A 27,028-nucleotide genomic window follows, 5' to 3' on the forward strand; every position below is an offset into this window, starting at 1 on the left:
TCCTACCAAAAAAAAAAAAGTTCACGTATATAGTGAATAAGACCCCAACCCCAACCCCAGGCAAAGATAAGACAGGATCTGTCCCCTCCTCCCTATGCCCACCCCCAGCCTCCCCCTGAAAACCTCCTCCAACACAGTGAACAGATTCAAGGGGGACCAGGGCTCCCTCTCTAGGATAGGAGACAAAAAGCAAAGAGGCAGCTCTTATCACAGTCACTTTATTGCATCCAGGACATCAGAGTCCAGACCACTCCTAACTCCAGCCGCAGTGAACTCCTTCTTCCATACCTCTTGGCCTTTGGACAGGTTTTTCCCTCTACCTGGAATGCCCTTCCTCTTCTCCATCTGTAAACTCCTATTCACCCTTCCCAACCCAAGACCCTGAGGGTCCCAGGCAACACTAATTATTCCCTCCTCAGTGCTTCCCCTGACAGTTCATTCCAATATTAAAGCCTTTACCATCCTGCATTGATCCACGGAGCCCAGTCAGTGGCCTGCCTCCGAGCAGAGGCCCAAGAAATACTGAATGGATAAACACTGAATCATGAACAAGGGAACCAGGAAAGACACTGGGAACAGGATGTGTGGGACATAGAGGCCAGAGCTAGGAGGGTCAGGGCTCACTGTCTGGGACAGTGACTGAAGAGGTATGGGGCACTGGATGGGATCTATTTCTACCTGGCACAATCTTCTATCTTTGGGGGCTCTCTGCAGCACCAAAACTTCAGGCTGGGGTTCAAGAATGGTAAGATCCTGCACACATTTTGGGCCTGTCCTTTCCCTATCCACCAGTGAAATCTGGGTAGAGGACAGTTGCTGATGCTTCCCCTATCTCTCAGCTCAGATCTGACTCTGACCTCAATCCCAACTTCACCCCCTCCCAGATAATCTGGAAGGCCCAGGCCAGTGTCTTGGCCCCAGCTGATCCTCCATCCTCACCCCTAAGTGAGAGGCAATGGGGGGAGGCAAACCAGGGTGGCCCACATCTTTCTTTTTCCCTCTCCCAGGGCAGGGAGCTGGGGCAGGCCCTGAAGTGGACCCCAGCAGCTCCAGCCAATCCTCAAATCCAAGGACTGGCCAGTGCCCCACTTGGCAGCTGAGGCGTGCACAGAGAAGTCACCGCGGGCCAGACTCAAGCAATTTTACCAGGCCTTGTTCCCATCTGGAGCCAAGCCCGGACCCTTGGGCCCCCACTATACCTCCCTCCCTAAAATCTGCCACCCCCCTTCACTGGGTCTTCCGATCGATATTGAGTTTGCGCCGTACCAGCTGGCTCAGAAGGAATGCAGTGAGGATGCTGCTGCCTACAGTAAGCAAGAAGAGGCCGGAGAAGTTGTGGGGCCAGCGGGTGTGCAGAGGCTCATAGATGGGCCGCCGGGCCTCGTAGTCCAGCGCCACGGCCTCCAGCTGAGCCAGCGTGCACAGCACCAAGAAGACATGGAAGAGCTGGTGGCCCTGCCCAAAGACGTGGCAGCTGCCAGGGAACCAGCGCTCAGGCATGAAGGCAGAGAAGAAAGTGGCAGCCAGCAGAAAGAAGACCACCTGGCATTTGTGGTAGAGAAGAGCCGGGTCATCCGTGGCAGGGTTGGGGGACACGAGGATGCGGTGCACCACGGGGCTGATGTCCAGTGCGTAGGCCAGTGCTGAAGGCACCTCCTGGCAAGTGCGGCCCAGCAGGCCGGGCTTCTGGATGTACTTGTTGTAGCAGGAGCCAGCGCAGGAAAGCCAGGCGAGAAAGGCAGCCATGGGCAGGTAAAAGGTCTGCACCTGGGCATGCCAGGCGGGCTCAATAGCGTAGTAGAAGTGTGCCAGGGCACTGCCAAACTGGTACACAGCCACACCCACGTAGTCCAGGAAGAAGAAGCTGTAATGCCAGAACTCGGACTTGGCCTGCAGGAGGTGAGCCAAGGCACTGAGGGAGAGGTAGGTGACGGAGGCGAGGACAATGATGAAGAGGGGCAGGGCGTGCAGGTCTCCCTGGAAGTCCACGGTCCCCACAAAGATGGCCAGCCGCAGCAGCAGCACCAGGGCCGCCAGCAGGTGGGTCCAGACGTTCACCGCCTCGTTGTGCTGCTGGAACAGTGTGCGGAAGTAGAAGCGCCAGGTCCTATGCAGCGGCCGGTAGCCCACATAGATGTATGGCTTCCAGAAGAGGGGCGGCACCTCGGTTCGGTCCACTGTGAACACAGGCTCTGGCTGCACAGACGGCCGAGGCATCTGGTGGACCTGCCGCAAACTGGGCAGGAGGTGGCTGAGCTTCTGGGCCACCATTGTGGCCATGGCTGTGGGCGGGGCGAGGAGCTGGGAGAGAGGCCCGAGCAAGGTCAGGGGGCTGGTGTCCTCACCCTCCTGCCCCATGAGCAGCAGCTGGGGGGCTGTGCTCTTCCCCACCCCCTTATCCCTACACTGAGTTTAAGAGGAGGGGAGTTGCCCTAAGGGAGAGCTCAGCTCTGACTCATGATTGTTCTTCTCCTTGATGTATCTCAAGTGCCTAGAACAGTGCCTGGCACATAGTAGGTGTTCAGTAAATGTTTGAGGCATGTGTTAAAGAGGCTCACTATGTCATCCTACTTCTTTCCAGTCCAGGCTCCATACAGCAACCCTCACTGTTTTCTCCTGTGTTCATGTTGCCATCAGTGTTTACCTGACAATGACCTTGCTAACAGACCTGCTGCCTCTACCTTTAACTCCTTCAGAGTGGCCAGGGTCTGCCATTGACCCTCCATCACCCTACATGATCTGGTCCCTACTACCTTTCCTAGCCTTATTACTCAACCACAGTGCACTTCACATCCAGCCACAGCCTCATCAAAACCGTGGGCCTGCTGTTTCACATGTCTATAGCTCTGCACAAGCTGTTCCCTCCATCTGAGCCATTTACCTCATCTTGCCCATCTGGCAAACTCCTATTCATCCCTCAAAACCCATTTCTTCTGTGACACTTTCCCTGGAGGTCCTCCGATGATGACCCCTCTAACTTGAGTGCCTACAATCCTTTGACCATTATAATACTTCTCACGGGCATTAAATTGTTAATGCAAGCTCCTCCAGGGTAGGCAGTTTGTCTTATTTTGTGAACCCCTGGTGCTTAGCAGGTAGCTGGTGCTCAATGTTTGTTGAATGAAAAAAACAACATAATAGCATCCTGATAATACTTCATAGCCTTCAAGGTCCAACTCGAAAAGCTACTTTTTCCCCAAAAGACCCTAGTAACAACTGATCCTATAAAAAAAAACCTTTCCCTCAGCCACACCCTCACTCAAAAGTTCCCCCCTCCAGCCCTTCCACCATTGCTAATTGCAAATAAATCCAATCTAACCCCTCACCTGGCATTCAAGACCCCATGACCTGCTCCCACCCTCATTTCCCACCTAACCCAAATGTCAGACCCTGTGCCAACTTCCTTTCCCTCTATTGAAATCCTTTAAAACCAGTACAAGCTGCCACCTCCCTGTGGGAGATCTATAATGGGTTATACAATTTAGCATTTAAAACACATTCATTCATTTAGCAAACACTTACTGAGCCCCTTCTCTGCCTCATGTCCTGTGCCGGGTCCCAAAGGTGGTGGTGGGCAGGATAGTGGAAAAGAATTGGATCCCTGCCTTCAGGAACTTCATGATATGGTAGAGGTTATAGAGAGGAAAACAAAGCATAGCAAATGCTTACACAGCATGTGCTATGTGTCAGTGTCTTAAGCACTTTATGCATATTTGACTCATTTAAGCATCATAGCACCCTATCAGATAGGTATTATCATTATGCCCATTTTTCAGATAAGGAAACTGAGGCACAGAGAAGTTAAGTACCCTGCCTAGGAAGTGGCAGAGGCATGATGTAAACTTAGTTTGCAATCTTTTTTTTTTTCTTGTGATACATGGGCCTCTCACTGTTGTGGCCTCTCCCGTTGCGGAGCACAGGCTCAGGACGCGCAGGCTCAGCGGCCATGGCTCACGGGCCCAGCCGCTCCGCGGCATGTGGGATCTTCCTGGACTGGGGCACGAACCCGTGTCCCCTGCATCGGCAGGCGGACTCTCAACCACTGCGCCACCAGGGACGCCCTCAGTTTGCAATCTTAACCACTTCCTTAAACTGCACTTTGCAAAACAAGGTGGCAAGTACTATTAATCATTTCATAATTATATACTGCTTTTGCCTGGTACCAATTGCTTAATTCAGGCTTATCATTATTCACTGTTTCATTCATTAAATCAAATATCTGTTGAAAAACTAGCCAGACAACTAGCTAGACAGACAACTCCCCTCCCTCAGATTCTCCCCCAAGAAGCTTATTGGACTCAGCAGCCAGATGTACTCTGTCCATCATTCATCAGATATTTGTTGCAAGTTCCTTTGCACCAGTCATTCTAAGAGGCAAGAAGATCTGCACTCAAGTTCCCCGCCACCAGCAGCACCGTGATCACCCCCAAAGCCACCCAATAATTCACACATGGTCCAAGTAAATGCAATGTGCTTGCTATGCAAAGGCGACATCAAGACAAGCCCCCAGCCCACACTCCTCCACGCCCCAGCCTGATTTGCATCCCTGAGCTCCTCCTGCATTACATTCTGGAGTCAGCTCTGGTCTCTGGCCTTTCCTTGTCTGGTAGGGAGGAAAGAATTAAATGTCATTACAGCTCTACTTTCTATTCCCAGACAGCCTGGCAGGTTTAGGAAGCAGACCTTGCTGATAAACTAATTAGTGGGGCCACTTCTGTCCAGAGCACAAGAACTCCCTTGGTCCACTTGCTGGTTGAGGAGCCAGCACTGGATTTCTTCTCCTCCCCAAGAGACAGGACTTTAGCCTCAACAGTCCGGCCTCTACCCTTGTCTACAACTTTGTCTTCCCAACTAAGAACTTCAGGGGACCAGAAAAGGCCTCTGAAAGCATCTCGCAGCTCTTTTGTTTTACATTGAGAAAACAAGAGCCCAGAGACAGCAAGGCCTTCTCCAGAGTTGCCCAATCCAGCCACGTGTCCATTCCACCATGAGGGCAAAGACCAGGGAATGATGACATTCAATGGTGCATTATTTCCTGAGTCCCTGTGATCTGTTAAGTCCAGTCCGATGCTCCACATCCCACTCTTAGAACTTCCCAAGTAATAACAGCATACTAAAGGCTCGGAGAAGGTCTGCACCAAAGAAGCCTGCTTCACTTTGTTGAACCTACATTTGCCAAGCTTACATGACCAAGGATTCCTTTCCCAGTAATGATTATATTATAAAGCTAGCTGAAATGTTGGAAGTGTTTACTATATGCTCACTCTTCATAGCCTTTTTGCAATTAATTCTCATAACTAGCCTGTGAAGTAGGTATTACTATGCCCATTTTGTTGTTGAGTGAAATTCAGAGAGGTTGGGAGCTCCTTAGCCAAGGCCATACAGAGAGAGGGAGAGAGAGGGAGAGAGAGAGATGGAGCCAGGATCTGAACCCAGCTCCCCGACTGCATAGCACAGATACTCTCAGCCACTCCTGCTGCCCTGCTTCTTGTCACACCTAACTGCATCCCAAAGAACTACTTTGGAAAACACTGGTCTAAAGCAGGCAACCAGGTCCTTTCCCATAAATTATTTCCTTAGGCTTCTAGCAACTGACTTGCATCCAGGGACCTCAGACTCACCCAGTTACCAGCTACCCACTCTCTCTGCACCAATGAAGCCCTGGCTCACAGCTACCTCCTCAGGTGGGCAATAGCTCACTTGCAGCCCTTCCCCTCCCCCAGACACGGTGGGCCCTAAGCACAGAACCCAGAGGCTGCATACTGGGATGACAGAGGTCAAGTTGCCCTATTTCCTTTAGACCTTTAGACCAGTGGCCCCATTCCATTTGAATAGCTCTATTTTCAGAGTTAGTTCCCATCTCCTGGCTCCATGGAAAGGGGCACTGGATCCAGGGGAAAGAAGCAGGGGCAGGAGTCTAGCAAGAGCCAGAAGGATGAGGGTGAGTATTCAGAGGACACCCTCAGGGCATCCTTTGAGTAGTCTACCTACCAGGCTGCCAGAATCTGGCTGTTCCAGGCATCCCACCCCAATCCAGTACACCTCCATGGCCCCCCTCCAAGTCTCCCTAATTGCACTGGTTACCTAAGGATTTCTCTTGAACCCAGGGGCTGATGACTTCTGCTGTGGAACAGGGCAAATTTGCCAGATGCCAAGCACTGGCTGGCACTTCCACAGGTGAGGGTCACTAGGGGTGGGGCTTCCAGGGACTGTAGGGGTCTTGTGTGATGTCACCAGAGGGTGTGATGTCACCAGAGGATGGGGCTAAAGACAACCTCCACCCTCTCCCCTCCCCCGATCACCACTCCCACATTGGTCAAGTCCAGGCTAAACTCTGCATCCCTAGCCAGGCCTCAGCTGCAGAAGGAAGCTTGTGGTTAACCTTGGCATGAAACAGTTGGGGAAACCGAGGGCTAGCTGAAATGTTGTGACTTACCCAAGATCACACAGCAAGGCGGGCAAAGCTGGGCTGAGACCAGGTGTCCAGGGCCTGGTTCATGGATGTGAGGCAAACTTGACTGGCTTCTGTCCTCTACTCAGTGGGAATCACAATGAAAGGAAGTTAGGAACCAAGGAGAAAAGAGACACTATAAAGGCTCGTGAAGGAGATGGACTTCAGATTTGGACAAACCAGGTTTGACTCCTGCCTAACTGTGTGACCTAAGACAAGTGTCTCACCTTCTCTGATCCTCAGCTCCCACATAAGAATTATACCTACCTCATAGACTGCTACAAAGATTAAATTTATGAGAACAGTTTTAGCACTGTTTAGGGATTCAATAAATGATTCCTATTATTAGTATTAATTACTAATAGTAGTAGTAATTATTATTATTAAGAGTAGTAGTATTTGAAATATTCCCAGCCTGAGTATTAGTATTCAAAATATTCCCAGCTTGAAAAATTTACTTGGGGTTCTCTAAAAAACTCGGTCCTCTTTTAGCCCTTGATAGCTGGTTCCACTGGGTTTGGAGGCCTTAGAAAGTTAACTGTCTCTTTAAATCTTTACCTTTCTCTGAGGATGCATTTAGGGACCAGGGGAATTTGGTTGGAGTTTAATAATTAAAGTGTAATAAAGCAGAAACTAATAAAAAAATAATAAATAATAATAATAATTAAAGTGTGCTCAACAAAGACCATTCAGAGTAACCTCTCTGGATTCACAGGGCTCTGAAGATTTGCACTTGCCCACTGACCCAAGAGAAGTGGCTGGGAAGTGAAATCCCCAGAGAAAAGGGCCTCAAGTTCAGCAGCCCCAGGAGCCCCATCCTGGAGCAGGAGGGTAGCTGGGGTAGACCGTGCTAGCAGGTAATGCAAAAGGACTGTGGCCTGGTTGGGGCATGTCTTGCAGGTTTGGGCAGCTCCTGGGTTGGCTGAACTTCAGAACTGGGATCTCCGGGGCCCAGGTGGGAATTCTTCTGTCAATCTGAGCAGCACCTTCCTCTTCTCCTCTCCTACCTCCCCAGCCCTCCCAATTCACATTCCCCTTTTCTAAACTCAAGGTCAACCTCCTCACCTCCTTCCTCAACCAAGGCTTGCCACCCCTAGTTCCTCCTGGTCTCTCCCTGATACCTCTGGGAGCGAAACAGCAGACCAAGTTGTGGGGATGGGGTAGTGAATAGGCTTTGGAGTGGGAGAGCCCTGGGTTATACCCATCCCACAGATTTTACTCAGTGCTTACCATATGCCAGGCACAAGGCTGGGGCACATGGTGAACGAGGCAGACAGGCTCCCTGCCCTGACAGGGCTCACCCACACAAATGAAATGCCCTTGGGCCCAGGAAAATCCAGCCCAGCAAGAAGCCACCCTGATGGTAACCATGGAGAACTGGAGAGAGCTGCTCCCCCCAGGGAGGGCACCTACCACTCACCTCGGGCAGATATTTCAAGAGAACCCAGGTCCCCATTTTTATGTGAGGGTGGGATTTCAGGTCTGGAACTTACCAGCTGTGTGACTTTGCTAAAGTTCCTTTACCTCTCTGGGCCTGTTTCTTCATTTGAAATCGGAGGATAATAATAGCTACCTCAAGCAAAACAAAGTCACAGATGCTAGCTAGGTGTTGGCTCTGGCACAGCATGGGCTCCACTATCTTTGTTGGATTCTAGTCCTGACTCAGCCACTCAATCCCCGTGTGACCCTGGACAAGTCCCTTCCGCTCTTGGCCCTGTTTCTCCAAATGTCAAAGGCCATTGTAAATTCACCAATGATTTCAAAGGGCCCTTCAGTCCCTGAGACATTCCAGCAATATTTGTTTTAGGCTTACTGTGTGTCAAGATCTGAAGCTTCCCGCAGTGAACAAAGCAGTTAAAACACCGCCCTCATAGAACTAATAGTCCAGCTAATTAACAGCTAAGGGTAACCCCTAAGGGTATTAATACCCTGCTCATTTGAAGCTTAATAACCTAACTAAATAGCACCTAACTCTTTTAAGTATCATATGATTATAATTCTACTTCCTCTTTTGCTTCCTTCCTGGCATGCAAAATATTCATTGTTGCTTCTCTGGGCCCTGATGTTTCAGCAACTCCCTTAAAGACAACTTTATCTTGCCATGAAAGGCAAAGTTTAGCCTCATTAGATAAAAATAACAAAAAAGCCAGACCAGTGTTAACAATGGGGCGGTCAGAGGTAAACCCTTTTGAGGGGTCCTGACAAGGATGACACAATAAGGCAGAGCCTGAAATATTATTAATAAGACTAGAGGGCTTCCCTGGTGGCGCAGTGGTTGAGAGTCCGCCTGCCGATGCAGGGGACACGGGTTCGTGCCCCGGTCCGGGAAGATCCCACATGCCGCGGAGCGGCTGGGCCCGTGAGCCATGGCCGCTGAGCCTGCGCGTCCGGAGCCTGTGCTCCGCAGCAGGAGAGGCCACAACAGTGAGAGGCACGGGTACCGCAAAAAAAAAAAAGACTAGGCACTAACATTAATAATTTACAGTGGCTTGCTGTTTACAAAGAACTTTTACACGCATTTCACCTCTCCCTCTGAGCAACTCTTGGAACCTGTGGCTAAGCTGTTGTCACAGCCCCAGACTGAGGCAGGATGGCAGAGCACATCTTACTCCGAAACCAGTGCTCTTGCCCTTCACCTGCTGTGGTCAACTCCCAGGCACCCAGTGGGTGGCCACGGATTGTACAAGCAAAATTTTCATCCCTGGCTGGCTTCTTGATATCTCAGCAACTGGGTCACCTCCCTCAATGCAAACCAATTCCCCAGTTCTGCCCAACGTGTTTAAAGAAAAAGTTCCTCCATGTCTTCCAAAACCGAAGAGAAAACGCTTTTGTTTTTGTAACTGAACTTTGGGCTTCCATTTGTACTGAAAAGTGTGATCAGCATGAAATAAATCACTCTTAAAGGAATTCCTAGGATCTCAGACTCAGAACTGCTCTGAGGAATAGGAAGCACCTGGTGGAGGAAAGCAGGCCCAGAGAGGGTGGGTGAGCTAGCTACAGTTTCCAGCCCAGGGGGACAGAAAAGGGACCTGGGTTTTACCACTGACAAGTTTCACCACTGATCTCTTGGCAGGGAAACTGAGGCTGGGGAAAAGCAGCCTCTACTAAGGGGCTCAGCGGTGGCACAAACCACATGCTGGGAGGCTGAGTCCGTCTCTAATGGTATATCCACCTAGGAGCACCCAGCCAGGCCCTGAGAATACATCTAACTCTTAAACTCCCCAGCCTTGGCCTGACCTGACCTCTCACTCCCGCCAGGCTTGGGGCGGAGTGGAGTTGGGGGGGCCGGTGGCATGCCCCAGGGAAACCTCTAGAGGTCCTCAAAGCCTATAGTCTTGAGGCAAGTGCTTCCCTCACTGAGTGGGAGGAAACCTCATGCTCTCCCGACCCCAAAGGAGACTTCCCCCTCCCACGGGACCTAAGCTGCTTTGGAGCAAGAGCCCCTCTGAGCCCCAGCAGCGCTCTTTCCACGGTTTCCGGTTTCCCAACTGGGAGCCCCTCACATCACCCAGTTCCAGGTACTCACGCCCCTTTTTGCCCCCGGAATCTCACTAGATTCCTCCTTCAGTGGAAGGAGCGTGCTCCGTGCCTATTCTCTTCCTAGACAGCACGGCACTCCCAGGCCAGCTCACGCCTCTGCTCGCTCCCTCACAGATGCGCTTCCCTCCGGCTCTGATGGCCCCTCTCCCCCAGTCTCCTCCCACTCCTCCCTGAGACTCTCCGCCTCCAGCTCCGCTCCTTCCTGCTCCAGTCCCTCCTCAGTGGCGCCCCACTCCAGCTGATCCCCGCTGTCAGCCTCCCACTCCCTCCCCACGTGCCCCCAACTCACCTAGCCCCGAGTTTCGTCTGCACACAGCTCCCCGCTCTCCGCCCCGCGGGAAGCGCCCCCTCTGCCCGCCGCCCGCCCCTCCCACTCTTCCCCCAGCCGTACCTGCGACCGAACCGAGTTGCAAAAGGAGGCCCGACAGCGATCCGGCGGCCCTCGGCGGCCCTCTGCATCCCGGCGGCAAGCGGGCAGATAAAGGGGCGGCCAGGCGGAGGCTCCGCCCCGAGCCGAGGGAGGGCGGGGCGGCGGCGGGCAGCAGCGGGCCTTCGCTCGGGGCTTCGGGCCCAGGACTAGGCCGCCGCCCGCCCACCGCGCCCGCCTGGCCGGGCGCCAGCAGCCTCTACCCAATGGCGTCCACGTGTTGCACGCGGAGCCGAGAGTGGTCACCCACACCGGTGACGACAGTCTTGGGAGTTCCTGTGGTTTTCGTGCTGATGGGAACTCCGAGGCCCAGAGAGCAGAAGTCTTTGCTCAGCAGGCACTCCAGCTGAGCGGTTTCCACTTCCGGCGACTTGAGCCACAAGCTTCGCAGTCTGGAACTGGCTGACCTGAGAGGGAGAGGGCAAGTTGTAGCAGGAGCACCCGAGTTTCCCAGCGAGAGCGTGCGGCCCAACCCTGAAGGCACTTAAACCCACACAGCCCACCTCTCTAGGATGCTTCTGGTCGGGACACACCTGACCTTCCCCATCTTCATCTCTCTGGGGAGCTCTACCCCACCTCTGCTCCCCTAACTTATTTAAGTTCCCACCGAAAGCCCTTTCTTCGGGGAGCTTCGCCTGATATGCCCAACCCAAGGCACATAGTTAGGACTTCTGTTGAAACACCTTTCTACTCCTAGTGTAACATCTCCCTACAGGAGTGGGAGCACCTGAAGGGTGAGGAGTCCCTGCACATAGTAGGCCCTCAGTAAATATTGGACCAACAATGGTAGGGGTTGTCAGCTCCTCAGGTGTGCAAAGACCCGGACCAGGCAGAGTGGAGAGACACCCCAACCCTTCTTGGAAGCATCAGCCTGATGGATGGACCGCTGAGAGAAGACAGTCTAGGAGGGACACCCCTTTGCCCTCAGGGAGCTCTGAGCCCATTCAGAGAGACAGCTGTGGGGCACAGGCCTGATGACAGGATCCAAGTCCTGGTGGTGTTACCCCAACTCACCATGTGACTTTGGGCAAGGCTCCTCCTTGTTCTCTCTGGGCCTCAGTTTTGGGGGGGGTTTCCTTTTTATTTTTATTTTATTTTTTATTTTTAAATTTAATTTTATTTATTTTTTTATACAGCTAATGCGTTCTTATTAGCTATCTATTTTATACATATTAGTGTATATATGTCAATCCCAATCTCCCAATTCATCACACCACCACCCCCGCCAGTTTCCCCCCTTGGTGTCAGTACGTTTGTTCTCTACATCTGTGTCTCTATTTCTGCCCTGCAAACCGGTTCATCTGTACCATTTTTCTAGGTTCCACATGTATGCGTTAATATACGATATTTGTTTTTCTCTTTCTGACTTACTTCACTCTGTATGACAGTCTCAAGATCCATCCACGTCTCTACAAATGACCCAATTCCGTTCCTTTTTATGGCTGAGTAATATTCCATTGTATATATGTACCACATCTTCTGTATCCATTCGTCTGTCGATGGGCATTTAGGGTGCTTCCATGATCTGGATATTGTAAATAGTGCTGCAATGAACACTGGGGTCCATGAGTCTTTTTGAATTATGGTTTTTCTGGGTATATGCCCAGTAGTGGGATTGCTGGGTCATATGGTAATTCTATTTTTAGTTTTTTAAGGAACCTCCATACTGTTCTCCATAGTGGCTGTATCAATTTACATTGCCACCAACAGTGCAGGAGGGTTCCCTTTTCTCCACACCCTCTCCAGCATTTGTTGTTTGTAGATTTTCTGATGATGCCCATTCTAACTGGTGTGAGGTGATACCTCATTGTAGTTTTGATTTACATTTCCCTAATAATTAGTGATGTTGAGCACCTTTTCATGTGTTTCTTGGCTATCTGTAAGTCTTCTTTGGAGAAATGTCTATCTAGGTCTTCTGCCCATTTTTGGATTGAATTGTTTTTTTAACATTGAGCTGCATGAGCTGTTTATATATTTTGGAGATTAATCCTTTTCTGTTGATTCGTTTGCAAATATTTTCTCCCATTCTGAGGGGTGTCTTTTCGTCTTGTTTGTAGTTTCCTTTGCTTTGCAAAAGCTTTTAAGTTTCGTTAGGTCCCATTTGTTTATTTTTGTTTTTATTTCCATTACTCTAGGAGGTGGATCAAAAAAGATCTTGCTGTGATTTATGTCAAAGAGTGTTCTTCCTATGTTTTCCTCTAAGAGTTTTATAGTGTCCAGTCTTACATTTAGGTCTCTAATCCATTTTGAGTTTATTTTTGTGTATGGTGTCAGGGAGTGTTCTTTTACATGTACCTGTCCAGTTTTCCCAGCACCACTTATTGAAGAGACTGTCTTTTCTCCATTGTATATCTTTGCCTCCTTTGTCATAGATTAGTTGACCATAGGTGCATGAGTTTATCTCTGAGCTTTCTATCCTGTTCCATTGATCTATATTTCTGTTTTGCGCCAGTACCATATTGTCTTGATTACTGTAGCTTTGTAGTATAGTCTGAAGTCAGGGAGTCCGATTCCTCCAGCTCCATTTTTTCCCTCAAGACTGCTTTGGCTATTCGGAGTCTTTTGTGTTTCCATACAAATTTTAAGATATTTTGTTCTAGTTCTGTAAAAAATGCCAGTGGTAATTTGATAGGGATTGCACTGAATCTGTAGATTGCTTTGGGTAGTATAGTCATTTTCACAATATTGATTCTTCCAATCCAAGAACATGGTATATCTCTCCATCTGTTTGTATCATCTTTGATTTCTTTCATCAGTGTCTTATAGTTTTCTGCATACAGGTCTTTTGTGTCCTTAGGTAGGTTTATTCCTAGGTATTTTATTCTTTTTGTTGCAATGGTGAATGGGATTGTTTCCTTAATTTCTCTTTCTGATCTTTTGTTGTTAGTGTATAGGAATGCAAGAGATTTCTGTGCATTAATTTTGCATCCTGCAACTTTACCAAATTCATTGATTAGCTCTAGCAATTTTCTGGTGGCATCTTTAGGTTTCACTATGTATAGTATCATGTCATCTGCAAACAGTGACAGTTTTACTTCTTGTTTTCCAATTTGTATTCCTTTTATTTCTTTTTCTTCTCTGATTGCCGTGGCTAGGACTTCCAAAACTATGTAGAATAATAGTGGTGAGAGTGGACATCCTAGTCTTGTTCCCGATCTTAGAGGAAATGGTTTCAGGTTTTTCGACATTGAGAAGGATGTTTGCTGTGGGTTTGTCATATATGGCCTTTATTATGTTAAGGTAGGTTCCCTCTGTGCCCACTTTCTGGAGAGTTTTTATCATAAATGGGTGTTGAATTTTGTCAAAAGCTTTTTCTGCATCTATTGAGGGATCATATGGGGTTTTTTGTTTGTTTGTTTGTTTGTTTGTTTTTTGCAGCACGCAGGCCTCTCATTGTTGTGGCCTCTCCCGTTGCAGAGCACAGGCTCCGGACACGCAGGCTCAGTGGCCATGGCTCACGGGCCCAACTGCTCCGCGGCATGTGGGATCCTCCCGGACTGGGGCACAAACCCATGTCCCCTGCATCGGCAGGTGGACTATCAACCACTGTGCCACCAGGGAGGCCCTCTTAGCTTTTGCTTGTCTGTAAATCTTTTGATTTCTCCATTGAATCTGAATGAGATCCTTGCCAGGTAGAGTAATCTTGGTTGTAGGTTCTGCCCTTTCATCACTTTAAATATATTGTGTCACTCCCTTCTGGCTTGTAGAGTTTCTGCTGAGAAATCAGCTGTTAACCTTATGGGAGTTCCCTTGTATATTACTTGTCATTTTTCCCTGTTGCTTTAAATAATTTTTCTTTGTCTTTAATTTTGTCAATTTGATTACTGTGTGTCTTGGCATGTTTCTCCTTGGGTTTATCCTGCCTGGGACTCTCTGCGCTTCCTGGACTTGGGTGGCTATTTCCTTTCCCATGTTAGGGAAGTTTTCGACTATAATCTCTTCAAATATTTTTTCAGGTCCCTTCTCTCTCTTTCTCCTTCTGGGACCCCTATAATATGAATGTTGGTGCATTTAACGTTGTCCCAGAGGTCTCTTAGGCTGTCTTCATTTCTTTTCATTCTTTTTTCTTTATTCTGTTCCATGGCAGTGAATTCCACCATTCTGTCTTCCAGGTCACTTATCCGTCTTCTGCCTCAGTTATTCTGCTATTGATTTCTTCTAGTGTATTTTTCATTTCAGTTATTGTATTGTTCATCTCTGTTTGTTTGTTCTTTAATTCTTCTAGGTCTTTTTTAAACATTTCTTGCATCTTTTTGTTGTTGTTGTTATTTATTTATTTATTTATTTATTTATTTATTTATTTATTGCTATTTTGGGTCTTCATTTCTGTGCGAGGGCTTTCTCTAGTTGCGGCAAGTGGGGGCCACCCTTCATTGCGGTGCGCGGGCCTCTCACTATCGCGGCCTCTCTTTTTGCGAAGCACAGGCTCCAGACGTGCAGGCTCAGTAGTTGTGGCTTACGGACTCAGTTGCTCCACAGCATGTGGGATCCTCCCAGACCAGGGCTCGAACCCATGTCCCCTGCATTGGCAGGCAGATTCTCAACCACTCCGCCACCAGGGAAGCCGTCTTGCATCTTCTTGATCTTTGCCTCTATTCTTTTTCCGAGGTCCTGGATCATCTTCACTATCATTATTCTGAATTCTTTTTCTGGAATGTTGCCTATCTCCACTTCATTTAGTTGTTTTTCTGGGGTTTTATCTTGTTCCTTCATCTGGTACAAAGTCCTCTGCCTTTCCATTTTGTCTATCTTTCTGTGAATGTGGTTTTCCTTCCACAGTTTCCAGAATTGTAGTTCTTCTTGCTTCTGCTGTCTGGGCCTGCATTTTTTTTACCTGTAAGATGGAGATAATAATACCAACCTGACAGAGGTGTTAGGAGAAGTAAATAAAACAGTGGATATGAAGGTTGTTTGTCAACTGCAATGTACTAGAGGAACATACATTTCTTTATTATATTATAACAAAATGTATATAATCATAATGTAATAGGATGAAACAGGTCTTTACTTCAACATGTTCAGACAAACATACAAGAATTACGTAAATCCCCATTACCCTTATGCTTAGGGAAAGTGGCATAGAAAATCCAATCATTTAGAACAGGTAAGCTCTAGGAAATGAAAACAAGTAAGGACAATATGGAGATTATATTCTACGTAATGAAATATATCCTATCATAGTGAATAAAGACTTGAAAGGTGTCTTGGATTCAGCTTCCGTTTTTGAAACACATGCTCTGTCCTAGACTTGTTTTTAAAGCTCTAGTTTATTAAGCTCTTGCAGAGCCATGTGCTAAACAGTTGCCATGACTACCTCCTTTGATCCAGATAACCCTATTAACCCTTTACAAATTGGGAAACTGAGGCTCAGCAAGGGGACACAGCACTGCTAAATTATCTCATTTGGGACTTCCCTGGTGGTCCAATGGGTCAGATTCTGCACTCCCAATGCAGGGAGCCTGGGTTCAATCCCTGGTCAGGGAGCTAAATCCCTCATGCATGCCACAACGGAGTCTGCATGCCACAGCTAAGAAGCCCACAAGCCACAAGGAAGATCTCGCATGCGGCAACTAAGACCCGGCGCAGCCTAAATAAATAAAATAAATATATATTTTTTAAATCGCAAAAAAAAAAAATCTCACTCGGCCTCATGCATTCCTGCATGTTGAGTGTGTTGGTCCCCATTTTATGGATAGAAAACCTGAAGCCGAGTGAAGAGAAATGACATATTCCCGGTCATGAAGCTCCCGATGTATCCAGGCTCTGGGAAATGAACCTGGAGGTGTGCTTGGGGGAGAAAAGCCACTTAACCATGAAACTTGGTTGTGGATACTTGAGAGCTGAATGATAAAAATAAAAAAAGTAAGAACAGTGATCCATCATGGAGCACTTGCCATGTGCAAAGTCCATTACATACACTGTATGCCATAATAGGGTTCTGTCATTATCTCTGTTTGTGGATGAGGAAACAGGCTCAGGAGGATCCTACTTGTCCAAGGCCACCCAGCTGTCTAGTGTTAGACCTTAATCAGAGGCCAGTTCTTATCTCCTACACAGTACTGGTATCAAAGAACGAAGCTATGGGGCTAGGACACTTCATTCCCTGCCCTGCTCCGCTCCAACTCCTTCCAGCCCAGGGAGGGTGAGAGCAGCCCCAGGACAGCCAAGGTCACTTTCCTTCCCTGCCCTCCCACAGCTCAGCCCACCTGGTTGAGGCCCAGTGACTCCACTGTTCCAGGATCCCAGAGCCCTATAAGACTTTGAGTCCAGTCCCTGGAAAGGGGAACCTATCCGGTAAACTGTGCATCATCCATCTGCCCTCCCAGGTGCCAGGCTCGGCCCTTGAAGGAACAGGGAGACTGGATTCCTGGGCAGGCCTAAGGAGCCAAAGGCCTCAGAAGTCAGGCTCTGAGCTGGGAGACCATCAGGAAGGGCTTCAGCAGACTCAAAGTAAGAGAAAGAATGAATGGGGGTGCCTGAGCTGTCTGGAACACAGTCTTGTCTTTTCCCCAAAACAAGTGCTTCCATTCACTGGAGGCAGCAAAGCAGTGAGACACATGAGTGTATTTTGCCTGGGTTCACATCTTAGTTCTACCACTTACCAGCAAGTTATGTAACCTCTCTGGACATCTATCTCCTCCACTCTAAAACAGGTTAATAATACCCATCATATAGGGTTGGTATAAGGAGTAAATGAAATAATACATGTGACATGCTCACAGAGCCTGGCATAGAATGACTGCTTGATAAATGCCAACTATCACTCAATTTCAACTCTTTACTCCCTCCCTTTGCCAATAGGTGAGGAAAATAAAGGCTTGTGGTAAGCCCCCAAATTTTGAGATGGTTTGTTACGCAGCATCATTGAAGCAATTCCTGACTCATACACATAGTGAAGCCAGAATTCAAACCCAGGGAATCTGACTCAAGACCACAATCTCAACCATGCCTGGTGCATTGGGAGTGCAATGCAGGAGGGACTGATTTCCTACAGAGATTCACTGTCACTTGGGGTGAGTCTTAGAGGATGAGGAGGAGTTCACCAAGCCATGAGGAGGGGAGAGAACTTTCCAAGCAGAGGGAACAGCATGTGCAAAGGTGCAGAGGTGTGAGTGGTGGGGTAAGTTTAAAGAATCAGGTTCTAGGCCTGAACTATAGGAGACCTGGTGGCATACCGCAAAAACAAAACAAAACAAAACAAAACACTGTGATGTTGTGATTTATTTTAAGAAATATTTGTTTGGTCTTTGGCCCCGTTTCTGGCACCGAGCTCCTGAAACCCTTGTAACTTCCTGTGTTATAAGAACACTAATAGCATCTCTTGTTGTAATATGTGTCTTTGACCCTGTTCCTGACACAGGGCCCCTAAAACCCTCATAAATTCCTAAGTGATAAGAGCCCTAGGAGCACCTTTTGTTCTGTTAAGGTGACTCTGGATGGCTCCTGGATGGGGGCTTGTAGCCAGAAAAACCAAACAATGATTAGAAGCTTAGAATTTTCAGTTTTCACTCTGTGTATCTCTTCGTCTAGCTGTTCATCTGTATCCTTTATCATATCCTTTAATAAACTGGTAAATGTCAGTAAGTATTTCCCTGAGTTCTGTGATCCACCCTAGCAAATTAATCAGATCCAAGGAGGGGGTCAGAAGCACAGGTGATAACCTGAGTTTGCAACTGGCATCTGAAGGGGGGGAAGGGGTTAGTCTTGTGGGACTGAGCTCTTAAACCTTCGGAATCTCACATTGTCTCTGGGTAGAAAGTGTCAAAATTGAGTTGAATTCTCAGAAGCCCTGCTGGGTCTGAGAATTGTGTGGGAAGTTCCCCCCGCCCCCAGCTCAGACATTGGAATCAGGTCCAGGAATCCAAAAAACACATTTAAAAGAGAAACAGTTCACCCCAAATCCCCTCCTCTAACACTCTAGCTGACTTTAATTTCCCTAAGTTTACAGCCCATTTTCAGACATTGTTTTTCATAGTTCTAGAGAAGACAGAATTTAATGTTCTGCCCTTTAGTTTCATTCATCTTTTTCAACAAACATTTATCCATATACTAGTCAGGATGAGCTAGGTTATGCCACAGTAACAACAACAATATCTCAGCAGCGTAAAGCAGGTTGTATTTCTTGTTTACTCTACATGTCCATTGGCAGTGTCTCTACTCCTTATCCTCATTCCAGGGCCAGGCTGATGGAGCAGCCTTGAGGTGCATTCGGCCACCTCTGCAGAGGTTAAAGAATGGTAAGTTGCACACTGGCTCTTAAAGTTTCTGCTCAGGAGTGACATATAGCACAGCCTTTCCCATTTCATTGGTTAAAGCAAGTCACAGGGCCACAATTAACTTCAAGGAGTGGGGAAGTGCAACAGGAGAAGAAACAAATATTTGGTGGCCGGCATGAGTGGCTACCACACAGAGTGTCTAGTCTGAGTCTGGCTGTCTGCTCAGTCCCAGGAAAAGGGAGATGAATTCATTGTTGCCCCTACCCTCTACATTCTCCATGGTCAGAATGATCCTTCTGGGGGAAACACATAACAACCACTTTTAATAATCCCTGAATATCCCATCAGTAGAACAGACAATCATTTGCTCAATCATTTATCAAAAGCCTACTCAGGATATTTTTATTTTCCTTGTTTTCTCTTTTTCTTTCAGCATTAAAATAACATTGCACATGGAAACAACCTAAGTATTTATCAGTGGATGAATAGATAAAGAAAATGTGGCATACACACACACACACACACACACACACACATATACAATGGAATATTATTTAGCCATAAAAAAGAATGAAATCTTGCCATTTGCGACAACATGGATGGACCTCGAGGGTGTTATGCTAAGTAAAATAAGTCAGACAGAGAAAGACACATACTGTATGACCTCACTTATGTGTAATCTAAGACAACAACAGCAACCAAAAAAACCAAGCTCATTGATACAGAGGACAGATTGGTGGTTGCCAGAGGTGGGGGGTAGGGGATGGATGAAATGGGTGAAGCAGGTCAAAAGGTACAAATGTTCAGGTATAAAATAAATAAGTCAGGGGGATGTAATGTATAGCATGGTGACTATAGTTAATAATAACGTATTGCCTATTTGAAAGTTGCCAAGAGAATAAATCTTAAAAAGTTCTCATCATAAGAAAAAAATTTTGTACCTATGTACGTATGGTGAAAGATGTTGAGTAGATTTATGGTAATCAGTTTGAAATATATGCAAATATTGAATCATTATGTTGTATGCCTGAAACTAATATAATGTTAGATGTCAATTATACCTCAATATAATATATAAATAAATATAAATAAAATAAAATAACATTGCACATAATCACATCAAAAGGAAGTAAACACTGAGGAATAAAAATAGTGCAAGACTTGTACAATGGGACACTTCCGGGTGGGACCACAGCGAGGCGGCGGGGCAGGGGCTGGCACCTCCCGCAGCAACCATGGCGTATACCGGTCTCACCATGCCTCTCTCATCGTGATGAGCGTGTTCTGGGGCTTCGTCGGCTTCCTGGTGCCCTGGTTCATCCCTAAGGGTCCCAACCGGGGAGTTATCATCACCATGTTGGTGACCTGTTCCGTTTGCTGCTATCTCTTTCGGCTGATTGCAATTCTGGCCCAACTCAACCCTCTCTTTGGACCGCAGTTGAAAAATGAAACCATCTGGTACCTCAAGCATCATTGGCCTTGAGTAAGAAGACCTGCTCGCCAGTGCTCAGTCATTGAGGTCACGAAGAGAACTCCTCTAGTTGCAAAATCACCTCCATACCCAGACCACCTTCCTTGACTTGCCCACTTTGGCTGTCAGCTGCCTTAAACGTTCCCACCACATTTGAATATCTTATTCTACAATGCAGTATTTTTTCCTGTCACCTTTTTTACACTTTGATGAATGATGTGCCTATTGAATCTAAACTGTTCTGCCTCTATAAAATGTTTATGTACTGTTCGGAGATAAAAAGTGCTGCTTTTCTGAGAAATAACATTACTCTCTCCTGGGAAACTGTGGATTTGAAGATGGCTCCTGCCTGCTCACAACATGAGAATCAGCGAAGTGTTTAAAAACTATTACATGACAGTAAGACTCCAGTGGGGCAGTCAGTAGGAGAACATGTTCAGAGGGAAAATCTGTCCCACCAGAATTATACCAAAGTATATTTTCAGGATGAGTTTCTTATTTCTGCCCTCCTTTGGAATAAATTATTTTTCTGCTCTCTAAAAAAAAAAAAAAAAAAAAAAAAAAAAAAAAAAAAGACTTGTACAATGAAATCTACAAAATATTGCTGAAAGAAATTTTAAAATATATAAATATATGGAGAGACAAACTATGTTCATGTAATGGAAGATTCAGTATTGTTAAGACAGCAGTTCTCCCCAAATTGATCTATATATTCACTTCAATCCCTATCAAACTCACAGCAGACATTTTTTTTTGCAGAAATTGGCAAGCTGGTCCTGATCCAGCCTCCAAAGCTGATCCTAAAATATGAAAATGCATTGGACACAAAATAAGCAAAACAATTCTGAAAAAGAAGAATAAAGTGGAGGATTTATACTTCATGATTCCAAAATAATACTATCAAACCACTTAACCAAAACACTGTGGTACTGGCATAAGAATAGATTTGAAACTATACTATCAAACCACATAAACAAAACACTGTAGCACTGGCATAAGAATAGATATAGAGATCAATGGAATAACATTTAGAGTCCAGAAATAAACCTTTACATTTATGATAAATTAACTAAAAAAAAAGGTAAGTCAGACTGGGAGAAAAATATTCCTAAACATCACATATCTGCTAATGAACTTGTATCTAGGATATACAAAGAACTCTTACAACTAAATAAAAAAGATAAATAATTCAACTTTTAAATGGGCAAAGTATTTGAATAGATATTTCACCATAGAGGATTTATGAATGGCGAATAAGCACATGAGAAGATGCTTAGGATCTTTAGTCACTGTAGGAATGCAAATCCAAACCACAAGGAGTTACCTACGCCTACTGGAATGGCTATAATTTAAAAGAAAGGAAACAACAAGTGTCAGGATGTGAAGAAATTGGAACACTGTTCATACACTGCTGATGGGAATATAAAAATGATACAGCCACTTTGGAAAACAATGTGCAGTTCCTCAAAGAGTTACACATAGAGTTATCTATCATATGACCCAACAATTTCATTCCTAGGAGTCTATCCAAGACAACTGAAAACATATGTCTACACAAAGACTTATGTGGAAATGGGAATTTCCAAAGACAAATGGGAATTCCCTGGCAGTCCAGTGGTTAGGACTTGACACCTTCACTGCTGAGAGAGCGGGTTCAATCCCTGGGTGGGGAACTAAGATCCTGCAAGCTGCATGGCATGGCCAAAAGAAGAAGAAGAAAAAAAAACTTATACAAAAATGTTCAAGGAAGCATTTTCCAAAAGTGGAAACAACGCAAACATCTATCGATGATGGAAAGATAAATAAAATGTAGTATATCCATACAATTGAATACTGCTTGGCCATAAAAAAGAATGAAGTACTGATACACGGTACAACACGGATGAACCTCAGAAACACTGCACTCAGTGAAAGAAGCCAGATGCAAAAAACACATACTGCACAATTTCATTTATATGAAATGTCCAGAAAAGGCAAATCTGTAAGACAGAAAACAGATTAGTGGTTTCCAGGGCTGGGGGTGGGAATAGGCATGAGAGATCTCTTTAGGATGATCGAATGTCCTAAAATTAGATTGTGGTGATGGTTGTACCTCTCTATAAACTCACTAAAAGTCATTGAATTATACCCTTCACAGAGGTAAATTTTATGGTATGTAAATTTTGTCTCAATAAAACTGTTTAAAATAACATTGTAATTAATCTCTAAACAACAAATTAAAAAACTGTTTTATTTCCTCACTATCAGAGGAGATCATTTTTCAGCTTGCTGCCTGGCTTCCTGAGGCTCACCTGAGTTTGTTTCAGACTTTGGGCTTAGGACACACTTAATTTTCCTGCTTAAAACTGCGAGACCTCAGGTGTTTTTACGGACTGGCAAAGTCTGGCAGGGCCATTTAAAAACAGAGGCATCAGGGCTTCCCTGGTGGCGCAGTGGTTGAGAATCTGCCTGCCGATGCAGGGGACGCGGGTTCGTGCCCTGGTCTGGGAGGATCCCACATGCCGCGGAGCGGCTGGGCCCGTGAGCCATGGCCGCTGAGCCTGCGCGTCCGGAGCCTGTGCTCCGCAACGGTAGAGGCCACAACAGTGAGAGGCCCGCGTACTACAAAAAAATAAAAAATAAAAAAATAAATAAAAACAGAGGCATTTCACAGCTAGAGAAACTGAGGCTCAGAGAAATAAAAGGCCTTGCCAAGGCAGCACAGGAATTTGCAACAGCTCCATCAGTGCCCAGCACAGACTGGCTTCATAATACAAACACAAGGGCAGCCGGTCGCTGATCAAGCTGGACTCGGCCTGGCACCGGCAGTCCCGTGGTTCATTCCTGCCAGCGCCCCTTTAATTTCTCTGAAGACCCTTGTTCCTGCTCAAGATGCTCCTGTACCCTTTCCCTCTTGGGTGTACAAGCACAGTCTCATTTTCTGGGTTACAAAAAGTCCAGTCCTGTTTTCCATTAAAATTTCAGGTTCTATTCGGTCTAAAGCTTCCCCTCTCTGACACCTCGGAGGAAGAGATAGAAGTAGGAGAGTTATTCTTTGTCTGGAATGGTTGATGTTGGACTTTGGTGCTTCTGGTCATGGCAGGTACCCACATGCAGATTCTGTCCTCATGGGATGCTTTTGTGGGTTCCCAAGAGAAAGCCCCACCGAGGACTTCATGCTGCATCCCAGGCAGGGTGGTGGCACTCTCCAGCTGACCCCTTATGACCCCCACCCCTCCACTTCTGCCTTCTGCACCTCTCCACTGCAGGTACCTTGCCCTGGGAGGAAGCCCCCTTGGGCAGGATCACAGCCACCTTCCTTCCTAAGGCTCCACTTCTCCCACCCACAGAAACAGTTACAGTTGCCCACCATCTGGGCAAGAGCAGCCTGTTCCCACAGGACCTGGATGGGGAGCTGCTGGGCCCTCTACATGTATTAGGTGTGGTGTGCTCCAAGGACAAAAAACAAGGTAAACTCAAAGGGCCAATATTGCCAGGACAAAGACCTACAGGACTCCTATCACTTGGTAACAATGTGACCATTGCAATGTCCCAGAGCCCTCCCAAGCAGCATGCCCTGTCCCTTTCCCATCCATATAAGGAAAGACATTTGCCCTGTTTTTCTCCCGCTCAGCACACTGAAAGTATACATACTCTGCCCAGTCAGCAGATGACTTAACAGGTTCCCTGGCTATAAAAACAGATAAGCAACCCATGCTCATTATCGACTTTCCCTGGCTACCAGGAAGTCGGCTTTCACTTTAATAAACTCTATCTTCCTTACATTCTGCCTTGTGTCTGGAAATTCTTTTCCAACCCGTGCTTGGACCACGACATTAGGTAGTATATTTGAGCTTTACAGCAAACTATAAGGTAGGCATTTTCACCCCTCGCTCAACCTCCCTTCATAGCTGAGTAAACTAAGACCCAGAAACAGCAAATAGAACCAGCTAGAATTAGAATTCAGGTTTGCCTGACACCAAAGCCATTTTCTTTCTTCCATGTCAAAGATCCTCTTGGCCGGACTGAGGTCATTGCTATCACTAATAGCAAATATTTAGTGATCACCTGGTGCTGGTGAGGCAGGTCAGACCACACAGTCTAGTCAGACTGGAAGCCCAGAGTTGGGCAAAGGGCAGGAGCAGGCGGGAGAGAGGTTTGCTCAGCTGAGGTCGGGCTTGAGGCCCAGGCCCATGCAACAGAAAGTAGATCTGGAAGAAAAAATATATATATATAATGTATCACCAACTAATCTTCAACCTAGGGGCCAAGGGACAGGAGGTGGAGGTGATATTAATCAAGGCCAAAACCGTGGCTTCCAAACTTTGCTGCAATGGAATCACCCAGGGATCTTTAAAAAAGTACTGAAGACTGGACCCCACCCCCAGACGTTCTAATCTAATTGATATGGGGAGCAACCAGGGCATCAGGATTTTTAAATGTGCTGCAAAGTTGGTGGCAGGGACAGGGTGTAGAGTGGAGGGGCAGGGAGCACTGGAGGTCTCATAGGAGGAAGTGGCAATGACATAACCTCAAGGCCTGAGGTTCCAGGGTGGAGCAGGGCCCAGGGCACTGGGATGGCCGGAAGTGGCCTTTGGGAAAGATTAGCTGGAGGACCTTGGGAGGGAAGGGCAGGAGGGAGGGAGGGAAAGAATGGAAGAGAAAAGAAGCAAAAACCCAGGCAGAGCGGTGAGTTTGAGTCCATTGTCTGTCACTAACTTTCTGTGTGACCTGGGACAAATTGCTTCCCTTCTCTGGGCCTCAGTTTCTCCATCTTGAAAAGGAGGGGATTGAACTTGATGATGGCTAAAGGTCCCTCTGGCTCCAGGGTTGGAGGACACCCAAGGCCCCAGCAGGCTGGGCCTAGTGTGAGATAAGCCCAGATGGAGTTCCAGATCTGCAGATCTGTAAAGGATGCTGCACACCAGTCTGGGCTGAGGCAGGTTTAGAGGTTCATGAGATTGGTCCTCCCCTGGCCCCTCCCTGAGCTCCTGGGCCACTCCGTCAGGCTGCCAGACATGGTTCGTGGAAATTTCCTCTCAGCCCCTCTAGCCAAGCTCAGGGAACGTGGCTATTGTTCCAATTTCTAATGGAAGTTTCCACTATCCCTCTGACAGCTGGTGGGAGACACAGTGCCTTGGAGCTGGAGACACAGAGAGGTCACAGCAGCGGTGATGGGGGACAAACACCTGGTTATAGGCCACACAGGCTTTGTCAGTGGCCCAGGCATCTTCCTTCAACAAGTAGTTATGGAGCACCTCACCTACTGTGTGCTGGGCCCTATTACAGGTGCCAGGAACTCAGGACAGGACAGACTCAGGACTGGACAGACACCTGTCTCCACATGGGGGAAAGAGAATATACATAGATACTGTGAATACAATGAGGCAGGGTAAGGAAAAGGCTGTGATGCTGGGGGCAGGGTCGGGAGGTGACCAAAGAAGGCCTTGCTGTGGATAAGGCGACATTTGTGTGATTATCAGAGGAACAGCAAGTACTATAGTTCCCGGTTATCTGCGGTTTCCCTTACCTCAGTTTCAGTTACCCACCACAACCACAGCCAGAAAATATTAATTGGAAATTTACAAAAGTAAACAATTCTGAGTCACGTGATGAAATCTCGTGTGGTCCAGCTCTGTCCTGCCTAGGCCGAGAATCATCCCTTTGTCCAGTGCATCCCACCCGCTACTCACTCAGTAACCAGCTGGGTTATCAGAACGCCTGTCAGGAGCCGCAGGGTTTGTGTTCAAGCAACCGTTATTTTACTAAATAACGGCCCCAAAGCACAAGAGCAGTGATGCTGGCAATTCGGATATGCCAAAGAGAAGAGTAAAGTTTTTCTTTAAGTGAAAGGGTGAGAGTTGTGGACTTAACAAGGAAAGAAAAAAAATTCTATGCTGAGGTTGACTGAATCGTCTATCCATGAAATTGTGAAGAAGGCAAAGAAATTCGAGCTAGTTTTGCCGTCACGCTTCAAATTACAAAAGTTACGGCCACTGTGCACAGTGAATGCTTAGTTAAGATGGAAAAGGCATTAAATTTGTACAATAAGAAATTTTGAGAGAGAGCCACAGAGAGACCACATTCACATAACTTATTACAGTATATTGTTATAATTGTTCTATTTTATTATTATAGTTGTTAATCTCTTACTGTGCCTAACTTATAAATTAAACTTTATCATAGGTATGTATGTATACATAGGATAAAGGAAAAAACATCACATATGTAGATAGGGCTCAGTACTATCTGCAGCTTCAGGCATCCACCCGGGGTTTTGAAACATATCCCCCACGGATAAGGCGGGACTGCTGTACAAAAGCCCTGAAGCAGGGCCTTGGCTGGCCTGCTGAGGACAGCAGGGGAAGAGAAGAAGGTGATGGGATCAGAGAGTTTCCTGCCAGGCATCAGGACCTCTCTTTGCCAGGCGCGACCTCCTGACCATCAGAAGCTCATGGCCCTTCTAGGGGAAGGAGGAGGAGGACACAGCAGGGCCGTCTCCTGCTCCAGGTCCAGGGTGACGTAGCACTGTGTCCCCCCCAACGTCAAGCACCATTTCCCTCCCAGCTGTGGTAGTGAAGCCATAACCTCTTTCTGTCAGGATCTCTATGAGGTCGTCTCTCAAATCACTGTTGGCCAAGCCCAGATGCTGGTGGGGGGCAGGGCTAGCCCTCACTATTGGGCACCGTGTGGGTGACACTGCTCCTGAGTCCACAACCATCCTGGTGGCATGAACAGAGGCTCCCGGGAGGGCACCACCTGGGCAGCAGCACATGTGGGGCGGGAGGCAGGGGGGACCGGACGTCTCACACCCCACCTGGGTCATCCTCTCTCTTGGTCTTAGAGTTTGGTGAAGCTTTGGTGAAGGGAACAGGGGATTCCTCGGGGCAACATGAAGCCGTGGGTCAGGGCATGATGCCGGGTCTTCCTCCTTGTCAGCCCAG

General features: G+C 47.1%; 2 protein-coding genes and 1 pseudogene across 4 annotated transcripts in view; 1 reads left to right on the forward strand and 2 right to left on the reverse strand.

Moving 5' to 3' along the window:
• Nucleotides 1–6,495, reverse strand: part of AUNIP (aurora kinase A and ninein interacting protein) — a 40,106-nt gene extending 33,611 nt beyond the window's left edge. Inside the window, exon 1 of the mRNA XM_082614856.1 lies at nt 6,437–6,495. The gene's annotated coding sequence lies outside the window, so the exon portion shown is untranslated. The remainder of the gene's footprint in view (nt 1–6,436) is intronic.
• Nucleotides 205–10,551, reverse strand: PAQR7 (progestin and adipoQ receptor family member 7). Of its 2 annotated transcripts, none has more exons than XM_082614858.1 (2): nt 10,383–10,551; nt 205–2,301 (listed from the first exon to the last, which is right to left on the reverse strand). In XM_082614858.1, exon 2 carries the CDS (start codon nt 2,278–2,280, stop codon nt 1,228–1,230), a length of 1,053 nt encoding a protein of 350 aa, XP_082470984.1. In that variant the 5' UTR covers nt 2,281–2,301; nt 10,383–10,551; the 3' UTR covers nt 205–1,227. The 2 variants fall into 2 exon arrangements, with proteins under 2 accessions (XP_082470984.1, XP_082470983.1); XM_082614857.1 differs by lacking the exon at nt 10,383–10,551 and adding an exon at nt 6,437–6,531.
• A 9,303-nt stretch (nt 10,552–19,854) lies between these two features.
• LOC309800906 (V-type proton ATPase subunit e 1-like) lies at nt 19,855–20,670 on the forward strand (annotated as a pseudogene). The gene has a single exon. The product of its transcript is annotated as a V-type proton ATPase subunit e 1-like (transcript).
• Nucleotides 20,671–27,028: the final 6,358 nt, after the last annotated feature.

The sequence above is a fragment of the Mesoplodon mirus genome (assembly GCF_964341445.2).
Source record: "Mesoplodon mirus genome assembly, chromosome: 3".
NCBI classification, from domain to species: domain Eukaryota; kingdom Metazoa; phylum Chordata; class Mammalia; order Artiodactyla; family Ziphiidae; genus Mesoplodon; species Mesoplodon mirus.